The 16,643-nt window shown below is 46.6% G+C and overlaps 1 protein-coding gene across 6 annotated transcripts in view; it reads right to left on the bottom strand.

The window, feature by feature from the left end:
- ARHGEF7 (Rho guanine nucleotide exchange factor 7) overlaps positions 1-16,643 on the bottom strand; it is a 121,294-nt gene that overhangs the window by 100,108 nt on the left and 4,543 nt on the right. For 3 of the 6 annotated variants that reach the window (XM_083826195.1, XM_083826198.1, XM_083826197.1), the window contains exon 2: positions 8,840-8,926. The exons of 1 other annotated variant lie outside the window; for it this stretch is intronic. In XM_083826195.1, coding sequence (XP_083682321.1) covers positions 8,840-8,926 — 87 coding nt within the window. Of the gene's footprint in view, positions 1-8,839; positions 8,927-9,026; positions 9,209-16,643 lie in introns of those variants that run through there. 2 more of the 6 variants (XM_083826200.1, XM_083826202.1) reach the window with 2 other exon arrangements.

Raw genomic sequence — 16,643 nt, 5'->3', positions numbered from 1 at the left:
GTTTTTCCTTTATTATTTCTCCACCCGTCGCACTGAGGATTTGTACTGGAGCAGGGGCTTGGCTCAGCTTTTCATGGTTTGTTTCTAAATCGGACCCAAAAGCAACTCTAGTTAATTGTTTCTAAATACTACACACAAAGAAGTGCAGCCAACTTGATGATGAAATAGAGCAACACTATGCTATGCGAAATAAAGTCAAAAAATTGTTTTTTTTTTTCTCTTTTTTTTTTCTTGGCTGGTGTTTCCCCCCCAGCTTCAGCTACAGCTTATGGCGAAAGAAGGTTCAATCAAGTATTTCACCTGCTGGATATAAGTCTTTAGCCCAGCCTCTTCAGGAAACACAGCTCACTCTGAAAACACCCGGCCCCATTTTTAAGAAGCAAAGTCTGTCAGTGGGGCGAAAAGACCTTAGGAAACCGTGTAGAGCACCCCAAAGAAGGATTTTCCCCCTTCTTCTTTAATCCACCAGCACTCAGTCTGTATTTATGCTTGGCCCACAAGATGGCACTGACAGAAAGACATCGTTCTCTCTATTCCCCTCTCTCCCACAGCAGGCTGCAGCACCGGCCCCGCACGGATTCAGAGAAGAGACTGCCACCTGCTGAAATGCCCCATCGTCTTCCCACTGAACTTACTCTCTCCGGACCTGCCTTCGGGACACCGTTTGCTCCATCAGACAGGTGAGGCGATGGACTGAGGCAACACGGCTGAAGACATCTTATTTTCAGTAACAAGAGTCTGAGGTTACCACCACTACGGTTTTCTCTCCTATCTAGAGATTTTTCAATATTTCCCGGAAGACGTAAAGACCTGGAAAAAGCTAGCAACATAAAAAAAGAAATGTTTCCCACACTGGGCAGACTTATTGTTCCAGCTCTCAGTAGCACTGACATCTGATGAAACATCTAAATCCAGGTAACTACAGCGGAACAGAGGGTTCAAGCTGAAACATGTAAGAGTTAGAGCCATCTGGGTATTCAGCTGAACTTGGTAAGATAAGAGTAATTCCCCCTAAGGAAAAGCAAAAATCACCATATTCTAAATACGCCTTTTCCTTTAAATTATAGGAAGTGAGTGAGGTACTTTTCTCCTCTCATCAAGACAATAATGCAAAAATCAGGCTTGCAAAACCTTGTCTCCAGAACAGACTGCACAGCACCTTTCCCACACATACCAACAAATCTGCATGCAAGCAGAAGTCAGGAATAGCTGCTAAGCTGGAAGCATTTAAGAAATCAGCAAACCACACACAATCTAGATTAGACATTGCATCATATTCACACAGCATCGACATAAAACACCACCTAAGTCCCAAATAAAAATCGAGAAGATTCTGCTGAAATCAGTAAACAAAAGCAAAATAGCAGCCTGTTTTGGGGAGCTGGACTCTCTTCTGCATAGTCCTCATCTCGGGTCATCTTCAAATCCACTGCTCTGCTAGAGTTGCTCTTCAGCCTGCAGGAGGCCGAGGGGAGGCCTCATGGCGGCCTGCAGCTCCCTCACAAGGGGAGCGGAGGGGCAGGCGCTGAGCTCTGCTCTCTGGGGACAGCGACAGGACCCGAGGGAACAGCATGGAGCTGGGACAGGGGAGGGTCAGGCTGGGTGTTAGGGAAAGGTTCTGCACCCATAGGTGGTCGGGCACTGGGACAGGCTCCCCAGGGCAGGGGTCACAGCACTGAGCCTGACGGAGTTCAAGGAGCCTTTGGACAACGCTCTCAGACATAGGGTTTTGGGTTTGTGTGGTCCTGTGTGGTGCCAGGAGTTGAACTCCCTGACCCTTGTGGGTCTCTTTCAAGTCGGGAGATTCTGTGCGTCACACAGAGGCCTGGGAGATTTAGCTGACACCTAACAACAAGGTAATTGCATTCAGCACACACATCTGTGGTTGTACAGCCTAAGCTTTACCTTCATTTCTGTTTACCGTACATCTGTCAGTTACATTTCTCACAAGTCTTAAAAACCATTTAAGAAAAGGGAGGTGGCAGGACCTCTGAAGCACAACTTCACGAGTCACCTGTAAATACCACGACAGCATCCAACACGACCATACCCATTCTCTGTAAAGGGACAGGGAAAGACTAAGAGGCAGAGAGGCTCTGACGCGTGCACAGAACCGCCTCCCCAAGCACACACTTCACAGCTCGGCGCTCACCTTGCGGCAGGTGCGGCGCTGTCCCGCCACCATCTCCCTGCCCTCGCCCGGCGGGTCAGCACGCTGCTGCGGCTCTCCTGCTGGGACTGAAGGAGCAGAGCAGCTCGCCCACGAGCTGTCTTCTCACCTGGAGCTCCCACCGCGCTGCTTGCTCGTCGCTCAGGGCCAAGCGGAAAAGAAGTTCAGAAAGCGAGCAGACCGGCCCTTCCCCGCTGAGCTTCCCACCAGAGAGCTGGAAGGCAGGGGAGGGCTAAGGAAACCAGAGAGCCCAAACCCCTCTGACAAGTCAGGAGAAGAGCACAAGCCAGCAAGCAACCTTCACATTCTCTTTTTTTTCTCCTCAGGGTCTCTGAAGCTCTGCCCAAAAGCCTCCTCCCCTCTGGCTCTCTCGTTTCTCTGGATTTTCCTAGCTCCCACACTTCCCCCTCACATGATCAGCTCCTCTTCTAGCAAAAAAGCACAGCAACCCTTTAGTGAAAGCCATGGGCTATATTTGAGCACACAACTGCAATGCTGAGATCTGCTGTGCGCTCTACATTAACAGCACGATACACTTTTTTTCTTTTAATCGTGAAATGAGGGTTTATTCAGATCTCAGGAGCAAAACGAACCCCACAAGTGAAGCGGTTACACTGAGGCCTCTCCCAGACCACAGAGCAATTCATCCGGGCAGCGGCACAAAGTGCCCTCAGCAGATACAAACCAGACAATAGCTGGAGCAGAGAAGAGCAGCACGCCTCTGCAACTCTCCTTGTGTGCACTGAAATGTCCTGGACCGGTCCTGCCCTGCCAGACGCCCCTCACACGTGGCCCGTGCAGTGAAGACAAACGGCTCGATGTCTGCGGCAGACTCACCGAGCTACTCGGACTCTGTATGAGCACGCGGGCTTACGTTTGTGCTCCAGGCTTTATGTCAGCATGCAAGGCAGAATAATTTGCAGGTATACAAACATTTCAGGTCTAACTCAAGATCTCTGAACAGGTTTTTACTCAAGGAATATTCAATACAGCCCCTAAGTAGCCAAAAAAACGCTAGCACATTCCCCAACCATTTGTTACAGTACTCCTTAGGGAGGCACACCTGCAATTCACTTTTGTAATTTTTGTAAGTTTGGTTTTTTTCCCCCCTTTTTAAAATTTCACTGTTCAAATCAACATGAGGTGCTTTTGAACATGTACTTCAACAGAGAGAATCATTCCTCCTATCTCATGAAAACCTCTGAAATCACTGGTTTACAAGCAATAGCACAACATAACACTGTGAGTGTTGCAACAGTTTAGGCAGAGCCACGAAAAAAAACTCCCATGGGAAGAGAAGGAAGGTTAAAGTGAGCAGGGCGAGAATCTGAAATGCTGTCGGGCACGCTCATGTGTTAGGCTGTGTCTTACACACTAAAGCTGTGCCAACTTTCCTCTGTCCCACACCGTATGGTTCTGCCTCTGTGTCACCTCATCACGCACAGAGCCATGAGAACAGCACGCAGATGAGGAACTGGTTTGACCTTAAAAAAAGAATTCTTTAAAAAAAGAATTCTCCCATCACGTTATTGTAAGATACCTTTAACAAAGTAATATTCAAAGCCTTCTCCTTAACAGGAATACAAAGAATTGGTGAACTTGTGAATCACTGCTCTAGACTTCCTCTTTGAGCACAAGAATCCTTCAAATCACATAAAGAAGCCATTCTGTAAAAATTTTATGTAAAAAGCCAAGTAATAGCATCTTCCCGTCTTAGAAATGTTAACAGAATTCCGGTAAGGCAAGTCAGGCTGTACTTGACTGTTATTTATGATGAGCAAAATAGACTAAGAAAATTGAGAAAGAACTGCATGAAACATTCATTTACAGAACTGTAAAACTAATACGTGAGAAAAGGGACAGAAATCAGAAGAAGAATCTTTAACTAAAGATGCATAAATTCCTTGTATAATTCCTCTCTTAACAAAAATCTACCCAAGATCCCAGTCTCTAAATAAAAACTTTCCAGTGTTTAACTGGAAATAAATAGTAGTAACTTTAAAACATCAAAATGCTGGAAAATATTTATGACAAAGCAGCAGAAAGGCGCTCAGCTAAGACATCTGGTAGCACACCTCCTGTGTTAGAAAGACATTCCTTCTATTGGAATAAAACCAAGGAGCAAATCTAAAGAAAATATTTTCCTGACAAGGCAAGACGAGAGTCTGAACAAGCACCAGAAGGGTAGGTGTGTGACTGAATTTCTATAATATCATTGTAATACTGGCCTAAAGCTCTTCTGTACGAGAACCCTCGCCGCTCCTAATTCACTAGCAGACATCGGCTAAGCCCATTCGTGCTAGCAGCTTAGTTCTGCACCTTGTACAAACAGATCTTCCAACGCCAACTTGCAGAATACCTTCCCAAAGCCACAAAGGCAGCAGGACCGCAGCCGTAACAACCTAAGGAAATACACAAGGCTCATGGAGAAGAGCACCATCACCTAACAGATGAGCTGCCACGCCTGGGTGGGGAGGGAAGAGAAAGACACGCAAACCTGCTCCCGAACGATTACCTGGTCTAACAGAATACTGGCATCCCTCGCAAACTTCTCCCCAGGGCCACAGCTGCGTTACAGGCACATTTGTATTATCTTGATAGAATTCATAGCTCTTGAGACTTCATTCCCCAAATTTGCATGCAGTGTTCTGAACCTTAAAGGTAAATGCTTCTTGTACAAGAGACCAGGCTTGTTTTATTTCTCCTTTAATAAATTTGCTATAGAAATAAAATCCTGATTTTGGCATTGCTGCCTCTGTAATAAAGTGAGCATCCCGAATGACAGAAGTACGCAGGTCTCCCAACAGGTACAGAAAAGGCTCAACTCCATGGCTTGCCTATCTTTTTCCATGAGCCAGTTGCCATCTTTCCCATCAGTGTAACAGTCAGAAATATTTTTGAGCTCATGACACGCTTGCAGTTAAGCAGGCAATAATCATTTTCCTTTGATGAAAGCCAGCAGAGAAACGCTGCAAGATACGACTCAGGGAATTTGAGGAAGTAGGACTTGGTGGTGTCCACAGGATACGTCAACTGTTCTGTTCAGTCCTTTAAACAACAGACAGCATCGTGCAGTTCTGTTCTTCTATTAACCTATTACTTATTCTATGTTTAACTGTTCCCAAAACAAATTCCTCTGCTGTTGAACTAGACAAAGATTTCTCTATGTCCTGTTTTTGGCCCCACAAGCTGTTAAGCAGCTCTGATCTAAGAAAGAGGAAAGAGTGCATCTATCCAGGAAGCTGAGACTCCTTTGAAAAAGAAACAAACCCAGAGTAACACGACACAGGTACAAGACAATCATTACAGAGAAACATATTAGGGCTGCGACAGGAACAAACGCTCCGTGACCGTCACCTTTTCATTTCTGTCTCTTGCCAGACCTCTGTGGAAGATGCTGCGTGTCTGCAGTGAGTCCCATACCAATTACATGGATCTACCAATACTCTTCCAGAGCAGAGTCTACCATGCACAACGGTTATGCTGCAAGCCTTTCCTCCGAACCCATTTAGACAAGCAGGTCTTTCTTCCTTTAAAGGCAATACAGTTAAAGTATCTTTTCACCCAAAGATAAAACTGTGTGGGAAAACGACCCTTAAAACAGGAATGGTAAGAGCAGCATATAGCTACTGTACCCTCCCGAAGGAAACCGCAGAGTAAGTTGTGAACTTACAACGCAGGCAGCTGTTCCACAGTCTGTTCTATCTACGTAGACATTTGTCGTATGCAATGAAGCCTCGAAGCTTTAAACTGCTCGACACTCCAATTATTCTAAGCAAACATGAACAGTTTCCAGAAGGGGAAAAAAAAGCAATATGGAGTTGCATATTCAGTCCCTAGTTGAGATCTCAGGAACATTTTTTCATGAACAGGTCTCAATTTTTAATCCGTATATGAGAAATCTTTATTTTTAAAAAAGTATTAAAAGACAATACTTTCAGAACAATCTTCTGATTATTTATTGAAACTATTTCTGCTTTACCAACACAGATTTCAGTTTACAAAGGATTACTGCAAACTCCAGATTAGGCATTCATTTTGCTCTGGAACACTTAAACATCAAATACTGCAGGGGAAAAAAGGAACCACTGGTTTCCTCTGAGGAACAGCAGTCCTCATTAGAACCTGAACTATCCTTTCTGAATATGTAACTTAACAGCTCAAATTTACTGAGGAGAGGAAGAAGATGATAACTTCTAGACACCAGAACATTCCCAAATCAAAAATGTTTCTCACCTCTGTCCCTTATCTTTATGGTAGGAAGGCAGCAGTCATCACGTCCTCCATAAATGGACACCCCAGAGAAAAACATCTAAAAGAAACAACTACTGCAGTGCAGCTCTCCATCAACCACGGCCGTTCATCAAGTTCTCAAACGTGCCATAACAGAGGCTCCAAAGGCAGAACCGCACAGACTAAGAAGCAAGGAGCTCTGACACAGCTTTGTCAAATTACAATTCCACTATACCCATGACTACCTCAGATCTAGGAACTAAAAGTGCTTGTGCAATGCTGAACCTTAGCTAAGCAAACCAGTGCTGTCTTTGTACCACATTCCAAAAATTAAATAGAAAATCACCCAACCTGGCCACATATAACTCAATGCCAGTCTCAGGTAGAGCCATGCAAAACTCCACAAAGAACACTTAGGAAAATCACATTCACGCATAGAACAAGGTCTCATTTCCCAGCACCATTCTAGAGCTCCCTCTGATACCTGCCACTGTTCAAATGTTTCTTCTATTTAAATTATCACAACCACATCCACTAGTTTATCAGCTATTTATACTCACCATTAGCTCTTCATTAGATCATCTGCCCTCTGAAACAATCTGCCCCTGAAAAAAATCCCTCTCACCGTTTCCAGAGATGCTCTTCACTCAATGCAAAAATCAAAGGCAGCCTTCAAAGCGAGCAACCACCCTCTTCCAAAGCCTGACTGCCAGGTAAGGAAGCGTTACACAGACACTGCACAGAGAAGCTATGGCATCTCCCCAGTTCCCACAGCGAGCGAGGCAGAGATCCACGAGGGCTGACTCACACCTTGTTAAAGTAGGCAGGAAAAAGAGCCCAGGATCAGCGGACAGCCGGGAGGCCCCTGCCAGATAATCACTTGTTGAATCCGGGCTGCCATTCCTCTCATCTCTGGCCACAGCTAGGGGGTTGGAGAAATTAATGAGAAAACAACAGGGAACAGCCAATGTAGGAGCATAACCAAAGCTCGTAAGGCACACACAGAAGGCTCCATACGCCCAAGCATTTGTGCCCCTTCCTGCCAGCTTCTCACCTCTCTTGGTAGCTTGGGAATAATTCCTGTTCCAACATGCTGAGCTGGAAGCTACGGCAGCCAGCTACCTCCACGTAAGAAAGGAGTTTCCGGCAATCTGGCTGAGAAGCCCCTGAGGCCACGTCAACAATTTGGTTATGCTCAAAAAATATTCAGGTTCCGAGAGTAAGACCAAAATTATCCTTTTTTTTTTTTTAAACCGTTTTTCTTCACTTTCTTGTCCTTCTCAGCAAAAGAGCTGACAAAAGCTTACCACAACTACAAAAGAGACCAAGCTGCAACACTGTCTGTTCCCAGCCTGTTACAATTGAAACAACTCCAAGCTTAGTGAGAGACCTGCCCTAGGGAACGAGTAAAGAGAGATGGATATTCATGGTGTTTTTTCCCACCTTTTGCTTTGACATTTGCAATACTCCGTTTATTTCTGAATGGAGACTTGAAGCGTCTCCCTCACCAACTCACTCTAGCTCATACGTGTCTACTACTTGAATTTTAGATCGGTTCTCACATGTGCAAGTTCAAAATATGACTTAGCACAGCCATTAAAAAGAAAAGTCAGCTGCTGTAAGGCAAAACAGAATGCTTAAGACAATGCAAAGCTCACCCCAAAACCTGGTTTCTGAATCCTGTAGATTTTTGTTTTCCACCCTTTCAATTTTAGATATTTTTTTAGGAGGCTGGAGGGGGGGGGGGGGCAGCTAAGAGCATAAAGTCTTATTTCACAAGGAACAGTTAAAAAATAAAAGATAGGTTTTAGATCTTCCCCCATGACAGAACCTAAGACGAAACACAAGCCCTGTAAGTATTGTTAATTTCACTAATGGTACTTCACTCTGTAGAGGCCTCGTGAAAGCAATCGGAGTCTTTTTAACGCTATTCTGTTACTGCCTGGCGAAATTACAGGCAGGACCAGAGGTACTGTAAGAACCTGAGAACTGATTAAGGCAACGCTTGGCTAATTTGCATTCGGGAGCAGCAGAAGCCGCTTTTTTCCACCCAAAAAAAAGCGCCTGCGAGTACCGAAATCACAATACCACCCGCTTGCCACCGGGGAGAAGCTGGAAACTATTTCGGATTACATCAGTCCCTTCTCCCACACAGGCATCAGGCGAGCTCGACAGCAGCGTGTACTTGTTACAGCTAAATATACCGGCGCCGGGGGGCTGGTTAGCTCGCAGCCCCGCGGCGGCAGGCACGGCAAAGATGGCAGTTGGCAGGGCTCTGGTGCGGCGTCAGGACACGGGGAAGGCGCAGCAGCCATCCTTCCCCCTCAGCGCCCCGGGGGGGCACACGGGCGGCTCCTCCATCTTGTGCTCAAAGCGGGGGCAGCCCCGGCGCCCCCCCGGCCCCCCCCCTTTCTTTCCCCCCCGAGCCGGACTCACCTCCAGGCGGAGGGAGGCGCCGCAGCCCCGCAGGAACTCGCGGATGTTGCTCAGGCACTCGGCCTCCGTGCGCGGCTCCGGGAACACCTGCAAGGCAAGAGGCGGCCGGCTCAGCGCGGGGTCCCCCACCCCTTCCCTCCCCTCCCCTCCCCTCCCCACGCCGCCCCGCTCCCCCCTCGCCCCTCACCTCCCCTCCGCGGGCGGCGGCGGCGGCGCCGACGGGTGCCTGGGCAGGGGCCGACCCGGGAAGTAAACAGGGAGCGCAGGAAATGGCGTGCGGGGCCCGAGGGACGCAGCGCAGGAGCGCGGCCCCGGCCCGCGGTGGGCGGGGAGGGGAGGGACGGCCCGGGACCGCCCCCACACGGGGCTGGGAAGGGAAGGGCGCGGAGGCTGGCTGCTCTGTAAAATCAGGGATTAAAGACCCACCCCCCGCCCGCAGCCGCCTCGGGCGAGAGGGCCCCGGCCCCACCCGCAGCCTCCCCTCAAAATGCGGGCGCCCCCCCCCCCCGCATCGGGTCTGGCACGGCTGGAGTCTGTCAGAAAGCCTGGAGGGCTCAGAGGGAGCAGCATCGCTGCCCGCAGTTCATAACCCGCCGGCTCCAGCGCCCGGCTTCAACCGGCTTTGCTCAATAGGCACAGAAAATGCCTCGTCCTAGCCCGGAGAAGGCGCTTCACGAAGAGGAGAGCCCTAAGGGAACTCAACAAGGAGTTGTCTTCTGCAAGGTACCTGCTGGAGCCACTGCACACTGTCCAGCCTCTGTCCTGAAACTCAAATGGAGAGCTGCCCAAGGAAAAGCAGCCATCGTTTTAACTTACCATGTGCACATAAGCATCATTTCACCAAAAAAAAAAATCATTGATTTTTTACGAAGTACTTTACCAAAGAAAACATTGCTCAAACCATGAGGTAAACAGACCTACAGCCCTGGACACGTAGCTCTGTTTGAGCAGCAAAGCCAAGAGCAAAAGCATACTGGAAGTCATTGGAAGCAGAGGTGGCACCACAAGCCATCACGTCCCTTGCCTACAGAGTACACTGCAAAGGAATTTTTGTTGCATGAACACGTTGTCAAGGCTATGTAAACTCACACGTAATCCATCATCTCCAGAGCACCTGAAACTTAGCGCAAGGCTGTCTCCAAACATTGCATCAAGCCAGAACCAAGGTAGGGCCTTCCTGCAGAACTAATAGAGCATCACAGATATTTCTGACCCCGTGGTACCACAAGCATTGACAAACACAACAGCATGACAGGCTGAACCTGGAACAAAGACACTTACAACACCAGTCGCTCTCACTTTCTAAACACAAAATTCAGATTAATTTTAAATGAATGCCACTCCTCCATAATACAAGGAATTGCTATCAATATCAACTGAAGAAGTTTCCTTTTCTCAAGCAAGCACGCACACACACCGAGCTCCTCCAATTGTTTGGTACTATGATAAACTGCTGTGGGTTAAGAATAACCCTTTTAGTACATAAAAAGCGTTAAGGGAGTGCCAAAGAAGTCCCACGTGAGTATGACAGCCTAAATGGGAATCACAATAAGTTTGGAAAGGACACAAAGAAACAGGACCCCCTTGGAAATATCATGAGCTTCATCCCCCTTGCATTGTTTTTGCCAGTTTTGCGTTTATTGTTTGCTCCAATTAATTTACTTCTTAATTTTCTTAAGAAATCTCATGCTTAGCTAATGATCCCAACACCCACTGTTAGAAATGTTTCTGGAGAATTCTGTTAGTAACTCCTGGCTTACGCTTCTGGCATGCTCCTGCCTCATATTGCTGTCTAACATGGGATACGCAGTAATTATATAGTTGTAATCAGTAACTTTTTTCTTACACTAGTTGCAAAATATCTGGTTTTGATCTCCCTTTATAGGTCATATTGCCTCATCCCTTTTTTAGCACCCGCTATTTCTTGGTTGCTTCTACTTCATCAAGGCCTCTTCATTCTTAAGCTTAAAATTACCCATAATCTCCAAGCAAGAATAATCTCTATCATGAAATCACTGTAAATCTAGATTTCTCTTAAAAGAAACAACTTCTTGCTTCATAATACAGTCAGGTGTGTCAACTTAACACTCCTTATTCCCAAAGTCCTTAATAAGTTAAGCACCAAATTCAGTAACTGCAAGAAACCCAGATATGTGAACTACTACCTCAGAAGAGACTGCACATACCGCATAGAAGATTTCACAGTACCAGGGAATAGGTCAAAAAAGGGATTAGCAAGGACACCTGATTTAGAGGGCAAAACCTTCCTATTAAAGAAACAATAAGAAAAAAAAAAAAAAACAAAGGCCAAACATGCCAGATATGTCCATGAAATCTCAGTCCTACCAGAACTCAAATGCATGTTTCCAGTTTAAAATCATCTTCCCTCAAAAAGAATAGAATAAGATACGATAAATCTTTTAAAATTGTGTTGTTTTTTTTTCTCTGTCAAAACAAGGGAGGGTAATGGACTTGAGCAGTACAGGGGGATGACACAAGCAGGCTACATTTTCTTAGCTCTATGGGTACAGTGGCATTTTTATCCAATGGGAGACAGAAGCATATGGGTAAAGAATCTAAAAATATCACAGCACTTGTATCCTGCTGGAAATGTGAAGTGTTAATGATCCCATAAAAAGAAGCAAATCCATTAGATTATTTAACTGGGAAACCTCAATATGACTCCAGCAATCTTCTACTAAGAAGCACGATGACCTGAGCAGCACACTCAGAACCTCTGACCAAATCTCCCAGTACAATTGTGTGGGCCAAGTCAGTGTTAAAATTACACCTGTGGTAGCAGACATTTGATCCCCTTATAGGCAGCTACACAGGTAGCATTTATAGCCCACAGACTATTCACATTGTAACGCAGCATAAACGCAAGCAGAGCACAGGCAGGCAAGGATTAGTCTGCCCAAAAGAAAGCAAACACGTTCAGAAAGCCAGGATAAATAAACAAACCAAAACCAAAGAGGGTCATACTACAACATTACTTAGCTTAACAGAAAGAAGATTGCATGTACATAAAGCCAATGACAAGAAGAGGTTACACACTTTCCTCGCCCGGTATTTGCTTCCTCCTCTTGCTGTCACAGCCCAACGCTGTCAGTTCATTAGCAGGGGCTGTCATCTTATTACAAGCCTATACCACCCGCAGCACAAAGAAGCCTCAGTGTCCAACTGGAACCTCTACGTGCTACAGTAATACAAATAAAAAAGAATAACTGTAATTAGGAAAGACAGGACTTCCAGAGGGACCTGACAGATTCTTAATTAGGGACCGGGGGCTCCACAGAGGAATTCAGCGCGATGAGCGAAGGTAATGCACAGAGCGGCATCAACAGCCTAAACCACTGCTTCGTGGTTCAGGGACAGGTTCTGATTAAGACCTAATCTCTCGGGGAATAGTTCTAGAAATTATGGATAGTTCAACGAGGACATGCATGCGAGGCACCGCAGCTGTCAAGAAGTGGACTACATTGTTCTCCATCTTCTCTGGATGGTGCCCAGCTAAAATTACCTCTGTTTTGATTCAGTTTAACTCTATGATTTTAATCAACAACAACAAATGCATAAAGAAGGGCAAAGCAGAGACAAGAATTATTGAGAAAAGGTATGACAGGGGCTGTCTTAGGAAGAAAGAAAAAGGCTACCTTTTGGACAATGGAAGTATGCCAAGAAAATAAGTGAGGAATATATAGCAATAAATGAGTTTAAAACACAAAAAGATATCCCTTCGATTGCAAAGACTGAACTCTATAAATTAATAGCTGCTGATGTCTTCTGCTTATATGTATGGAAAATCAGCTGTTCATTTGCATTCATCTGATGAGCAAAATGGGCCAAAGTGAGAGAGGTCTTTCAAACAAACTGGAGTGAAGGCAGTAGGACGAGACTGATTTTTTTTAAACTTCTATGTAGGAAGCTTGCTGTCATTCAATCATTTATGTAGCATGACACACAATATGTACAACACGGTTCAGTACGAAGGAATACCGTCTCAGTTACAAGAAAGCAGAACTACCAGCGAACAGAAGAGGTACCTGCCAACTAGCAGGTGCGTCCAGCAGACACTTCAAAATGTTCTGTGCCAGGAGCGTGGCTTCCTGAGTCCAAAGTTCAAAGACTCGGCCTCCAAGCAGGCACGCTAGGGAAAAGATCCTGTAAAGAGGCAGTCCTGCACTTTAAAAAGCATTACAGAAGAATGAAGTCATAAGGGAACGTGTTATGGACGAGGGTACTGTCCTCTGTCACAACGTGCCAATCATTTTTCCTGTTCATTCTGCCTGGGGTCTTGTTTGCACTGTATCTGCCTAAGACACTGACAAGTGGACACCGAGGACAGCCAAGCAGTCCCAGCAGAAGGTGCAGCTGCACTTTTAGGGTCGCATCGCTCACGCCTGTGACTGAGAAGCATCCCGCACTCGAGCCCAGCCACTTCACAGACTGCAGGTCTTGCTGGTGAAGTGAGGTGGCACTAGCAGGATTCTACAGTTAAACTGAAAACACGGAGCAAGATTCTTAGAAAGACACATTCTGGGCTTTAGGCATCTTGATGGAGCACCAGACCTCACAATGAGTTTGTTTCTGCTGTACTGTGGCTCTTTAGTACTGATTTTTCCAAACCTATAAAACCTGCTGCCCACAAACTTTTCAATAATGAGCAGCATAGCAGCTACTGCGTGCTACAAACCTGCATTCTGGCAGGAGGAAACCCATGCTCTGAAAACCCAGCAGCAGACACAGTGTAGACAGTAAGAGCCGGATCCAATAACAGACTCTCACAGGCCACAAACTCCAGTGACCAAATTTCTAAATTTGCAGCGCTCACTCAAAAAACTTACCAGGGCTCTGCACACACCCGAGAGGTAGGTGCCTTAAAATACAACCTAAATTTCTTGTATGCTGAGAAGGATACCCAGATGGAAGTAAACCAAGAATCAAGCCACCTTTCAAACCAGCAATTCCAATCCCGTGTTTAACCCTACTTTTCTGCCCTGCAACCTTATCCCACTCATCAGGAGCCTACCACCCTTCCTTTACTGCCCAATGGGCCATACCAACTCACCAGCCACGGCTCCCTGATCCCTCGATTTCCACCCGGTTAGGGCAGCTGGAACAGGAGCGCTTCGGTGGACTGAAGACTTCTTTAGCTCCAAGTTCTTCTTCTGCACATGTTCAGAAATGCCCCTTTATTTGAAACAGCCCTCAAAACACCCAGTTCAGCTAACGCTGGCAAGTTTGGGAAGGAAATTTACAGTCCTCTTAAAATGCCAACCGCTTCTGTGGCAGCCTTGATAAACTGGTTCTCTGAGTCTTACACAACACCTAGAGCCACTTTTCTCTTTAAACTGCCTTGCGGAAATGATACTGTGAGACTGATACAGCTGTTTGAGATCATCCTTTCAGATTTCCACCTGCATTAAACAATGCTCAGGAAAACAGTATATTCTTTGCAGTGGAAGCACTGGATTTTTGTTACCTTCCTTGGAACCTGATCAAATTCCCATCAAAATCTATAAACAGACTCCCATGAGACAGGTATTTGATCACTCCCTAAGATACAAACACAGTAAGTTAAGGGCGTCACGGTGTTCCAGATGCTACAGTTTCGTTTTCAGAAGTTTCCATTATATTTTTATATTTCACACACACAAAAAAGGCAAACAAACAAACAAAACCCAGTAAGACAGCGGTGAGAATGCCAAGCATGTAAAACTTAGCAAACACAAGACTGCAAGTTGCCTTTGCAACTGCAATTACAATCCACCTGCAGGCCCACCCTGTGAACTAGATCAGGCTGAGTCTGCTTGACACACGTGCATGTGAGAATGCATAAATGCATAAAGCATCACACACAGGCACACATGAGGTCTAGCTACAACTGCACAAGTAATATTTCCACCATTTCCAAAAATTCCTAGCCTGCCCCCCACCCCCCTTTTTTTTCTTATTTTCCTGTCTATTTAAAGAAAAAGGCGACGCCATCTAGCAGGCAGCTGTCGTAGCCCCCTGTGACTTTACCAGCCTGGGGCTGCTGGGCTCCAGGAGCGACGCAGGACGCAGAGCATTCCCTGACGCTGGAGTGGGCAAAGCACGATGACGTGCTGCTCCAGCTGCCACCAGCGTTAGGGAAGCAGCTGATGAGAACCCAGCTGAAGGGATAATTTGGGAGCTCTGTTTGCAGCATTCCCCCGTGCAAGGAGGCCGGCAAGCAGGGGTCTTGCACCCCCTCTCACGGCACCCGGCAGTGCCCCCGGTGCAGCAGGCAGTGCCGCTGTTCGGATGCAGCGTGAGCTCGGGCTGCAGGAGTCCAATCACTCAGGGTTTGTTTACACTGGAAGAGCTCTGCTGCTAGCGGTGCTGGCATCGCTCCTCCGTGTGGATGTAACATATGCCAGAGAGGGAATTCCTCTGCCAGTCTAACCGTACCACTTCCCCCAGTGACATCGACGGAGCCAACTAAAGCACTGCTCTGTCAGCACAGCTGCATCAGCTGGGGGCGTAGGACTTTATGGCTTTTTTCCCCTCTGCGTGTGTGAAAATACTCCACGGGCCTACAAAAACCCTACAGCGGAGACCCTACCCCGGGCAAGCTGCCAGCATTTTCCTATGGTGCTTGCTGTAGAGCAGGAAAATGGAAACCCAAATGCTCCTAGACCTGAATGCTCCTAGACCTAAACAGTGTTTTGTGGGCCAAGAGGGGACTCTGCCCACAAGGTCTGCAGGGAGGAACAGAGCCAGGGGAATTTCTCAGTTCATCACCTGCACCAGTGGTGGGTGATGGCTGCAGCTGGATTATAGGAAGTGATGTGGGGAGAGCATCACTTTGCTCCACATGGCACGATGAGGGAGAGCACAGACTGCCACAATGGCTAAATACCGGGCAGTAAGGCTCAGCCAGCCAAGGCAAAGTCCAGGCAGAGCGCAAGACTGATGTCCCTTCCATGCTGCCAGCTCACGGTATTTTTGCAAGCCCTGTCATGCCTGAAACTTGGTAAGGTTCCATCTGGTCACATCACAAACATTGGGCAGCAACAAATGAAAATTGCTATTTAAGAAAGATGTATATTCAATTTCCCTCAGTGGTTCAAAGGCAGATTTTAAATACATATATACATACATATATAATTTATAAACTTAAATTTAAGGCCAGACTTGCAGTTTTTCCAAAGCTTTACAATCGTAGGCATCATCACCTGAACGATGCTGTGCGCTCTGCCCCCTAGCACGCTGTATTAACCAGAGGGAGAGCACTGGTGGCACCCCAAAGCTCCTCCCTTTCCCCACAGAGATGTGGTGCTCGGAGGATGGTCTGGGTACCCGAGGGCTAAGGTATCGCCTCTTCTGTTGTCCATATTACACACAGACCTAGAAAGAACACATCTTCTAGGGACTGTGGAAAGGATGTTAGAGAGAGTGAGGCTGGCAAAACTACACTCTCCGTATTTTTCTCAAAAAAATGAGTTCCTCACAAATAATTTCACAAATTTCCCCCTCTTCTCTGGGTCTGGCATTCCCTTATTTAACTCTGTCTAGACCCTTCGGCATTAACAGGGTCTGATTTTTGAAGGAGAAGGGGACACTAAATACAGACACAGGTCCTCTGCTTCCTCAGAATACTGTGTTTCTCTGGACAACATCACAGCCACCACAATTACAAAGCCAGTGAATAAATGCAAAAAGCAGCAGCGCTCTCCATCAGTGACTCTCTTGTACTCCTGCAGTCGCAAGGCAACAGGAGTAACGTGGTGACTGACAGCGTGGTCAATGACAACTCTGTAACACGACCAAATGATCC

This window comes from Anser anser (assembly GCF_964211835.1).
Source record: "Anser anser genome assembly, chromosome: 1".
Taxonomy (NCBI): Eukaryota; Metazoa; Chordata; class Aves; order Anseriformes; family Anatidae; genus Anser; species Anser anser.
This window is presented reverse-complemented; position numbering and strand designations above follow the sequence as displayed.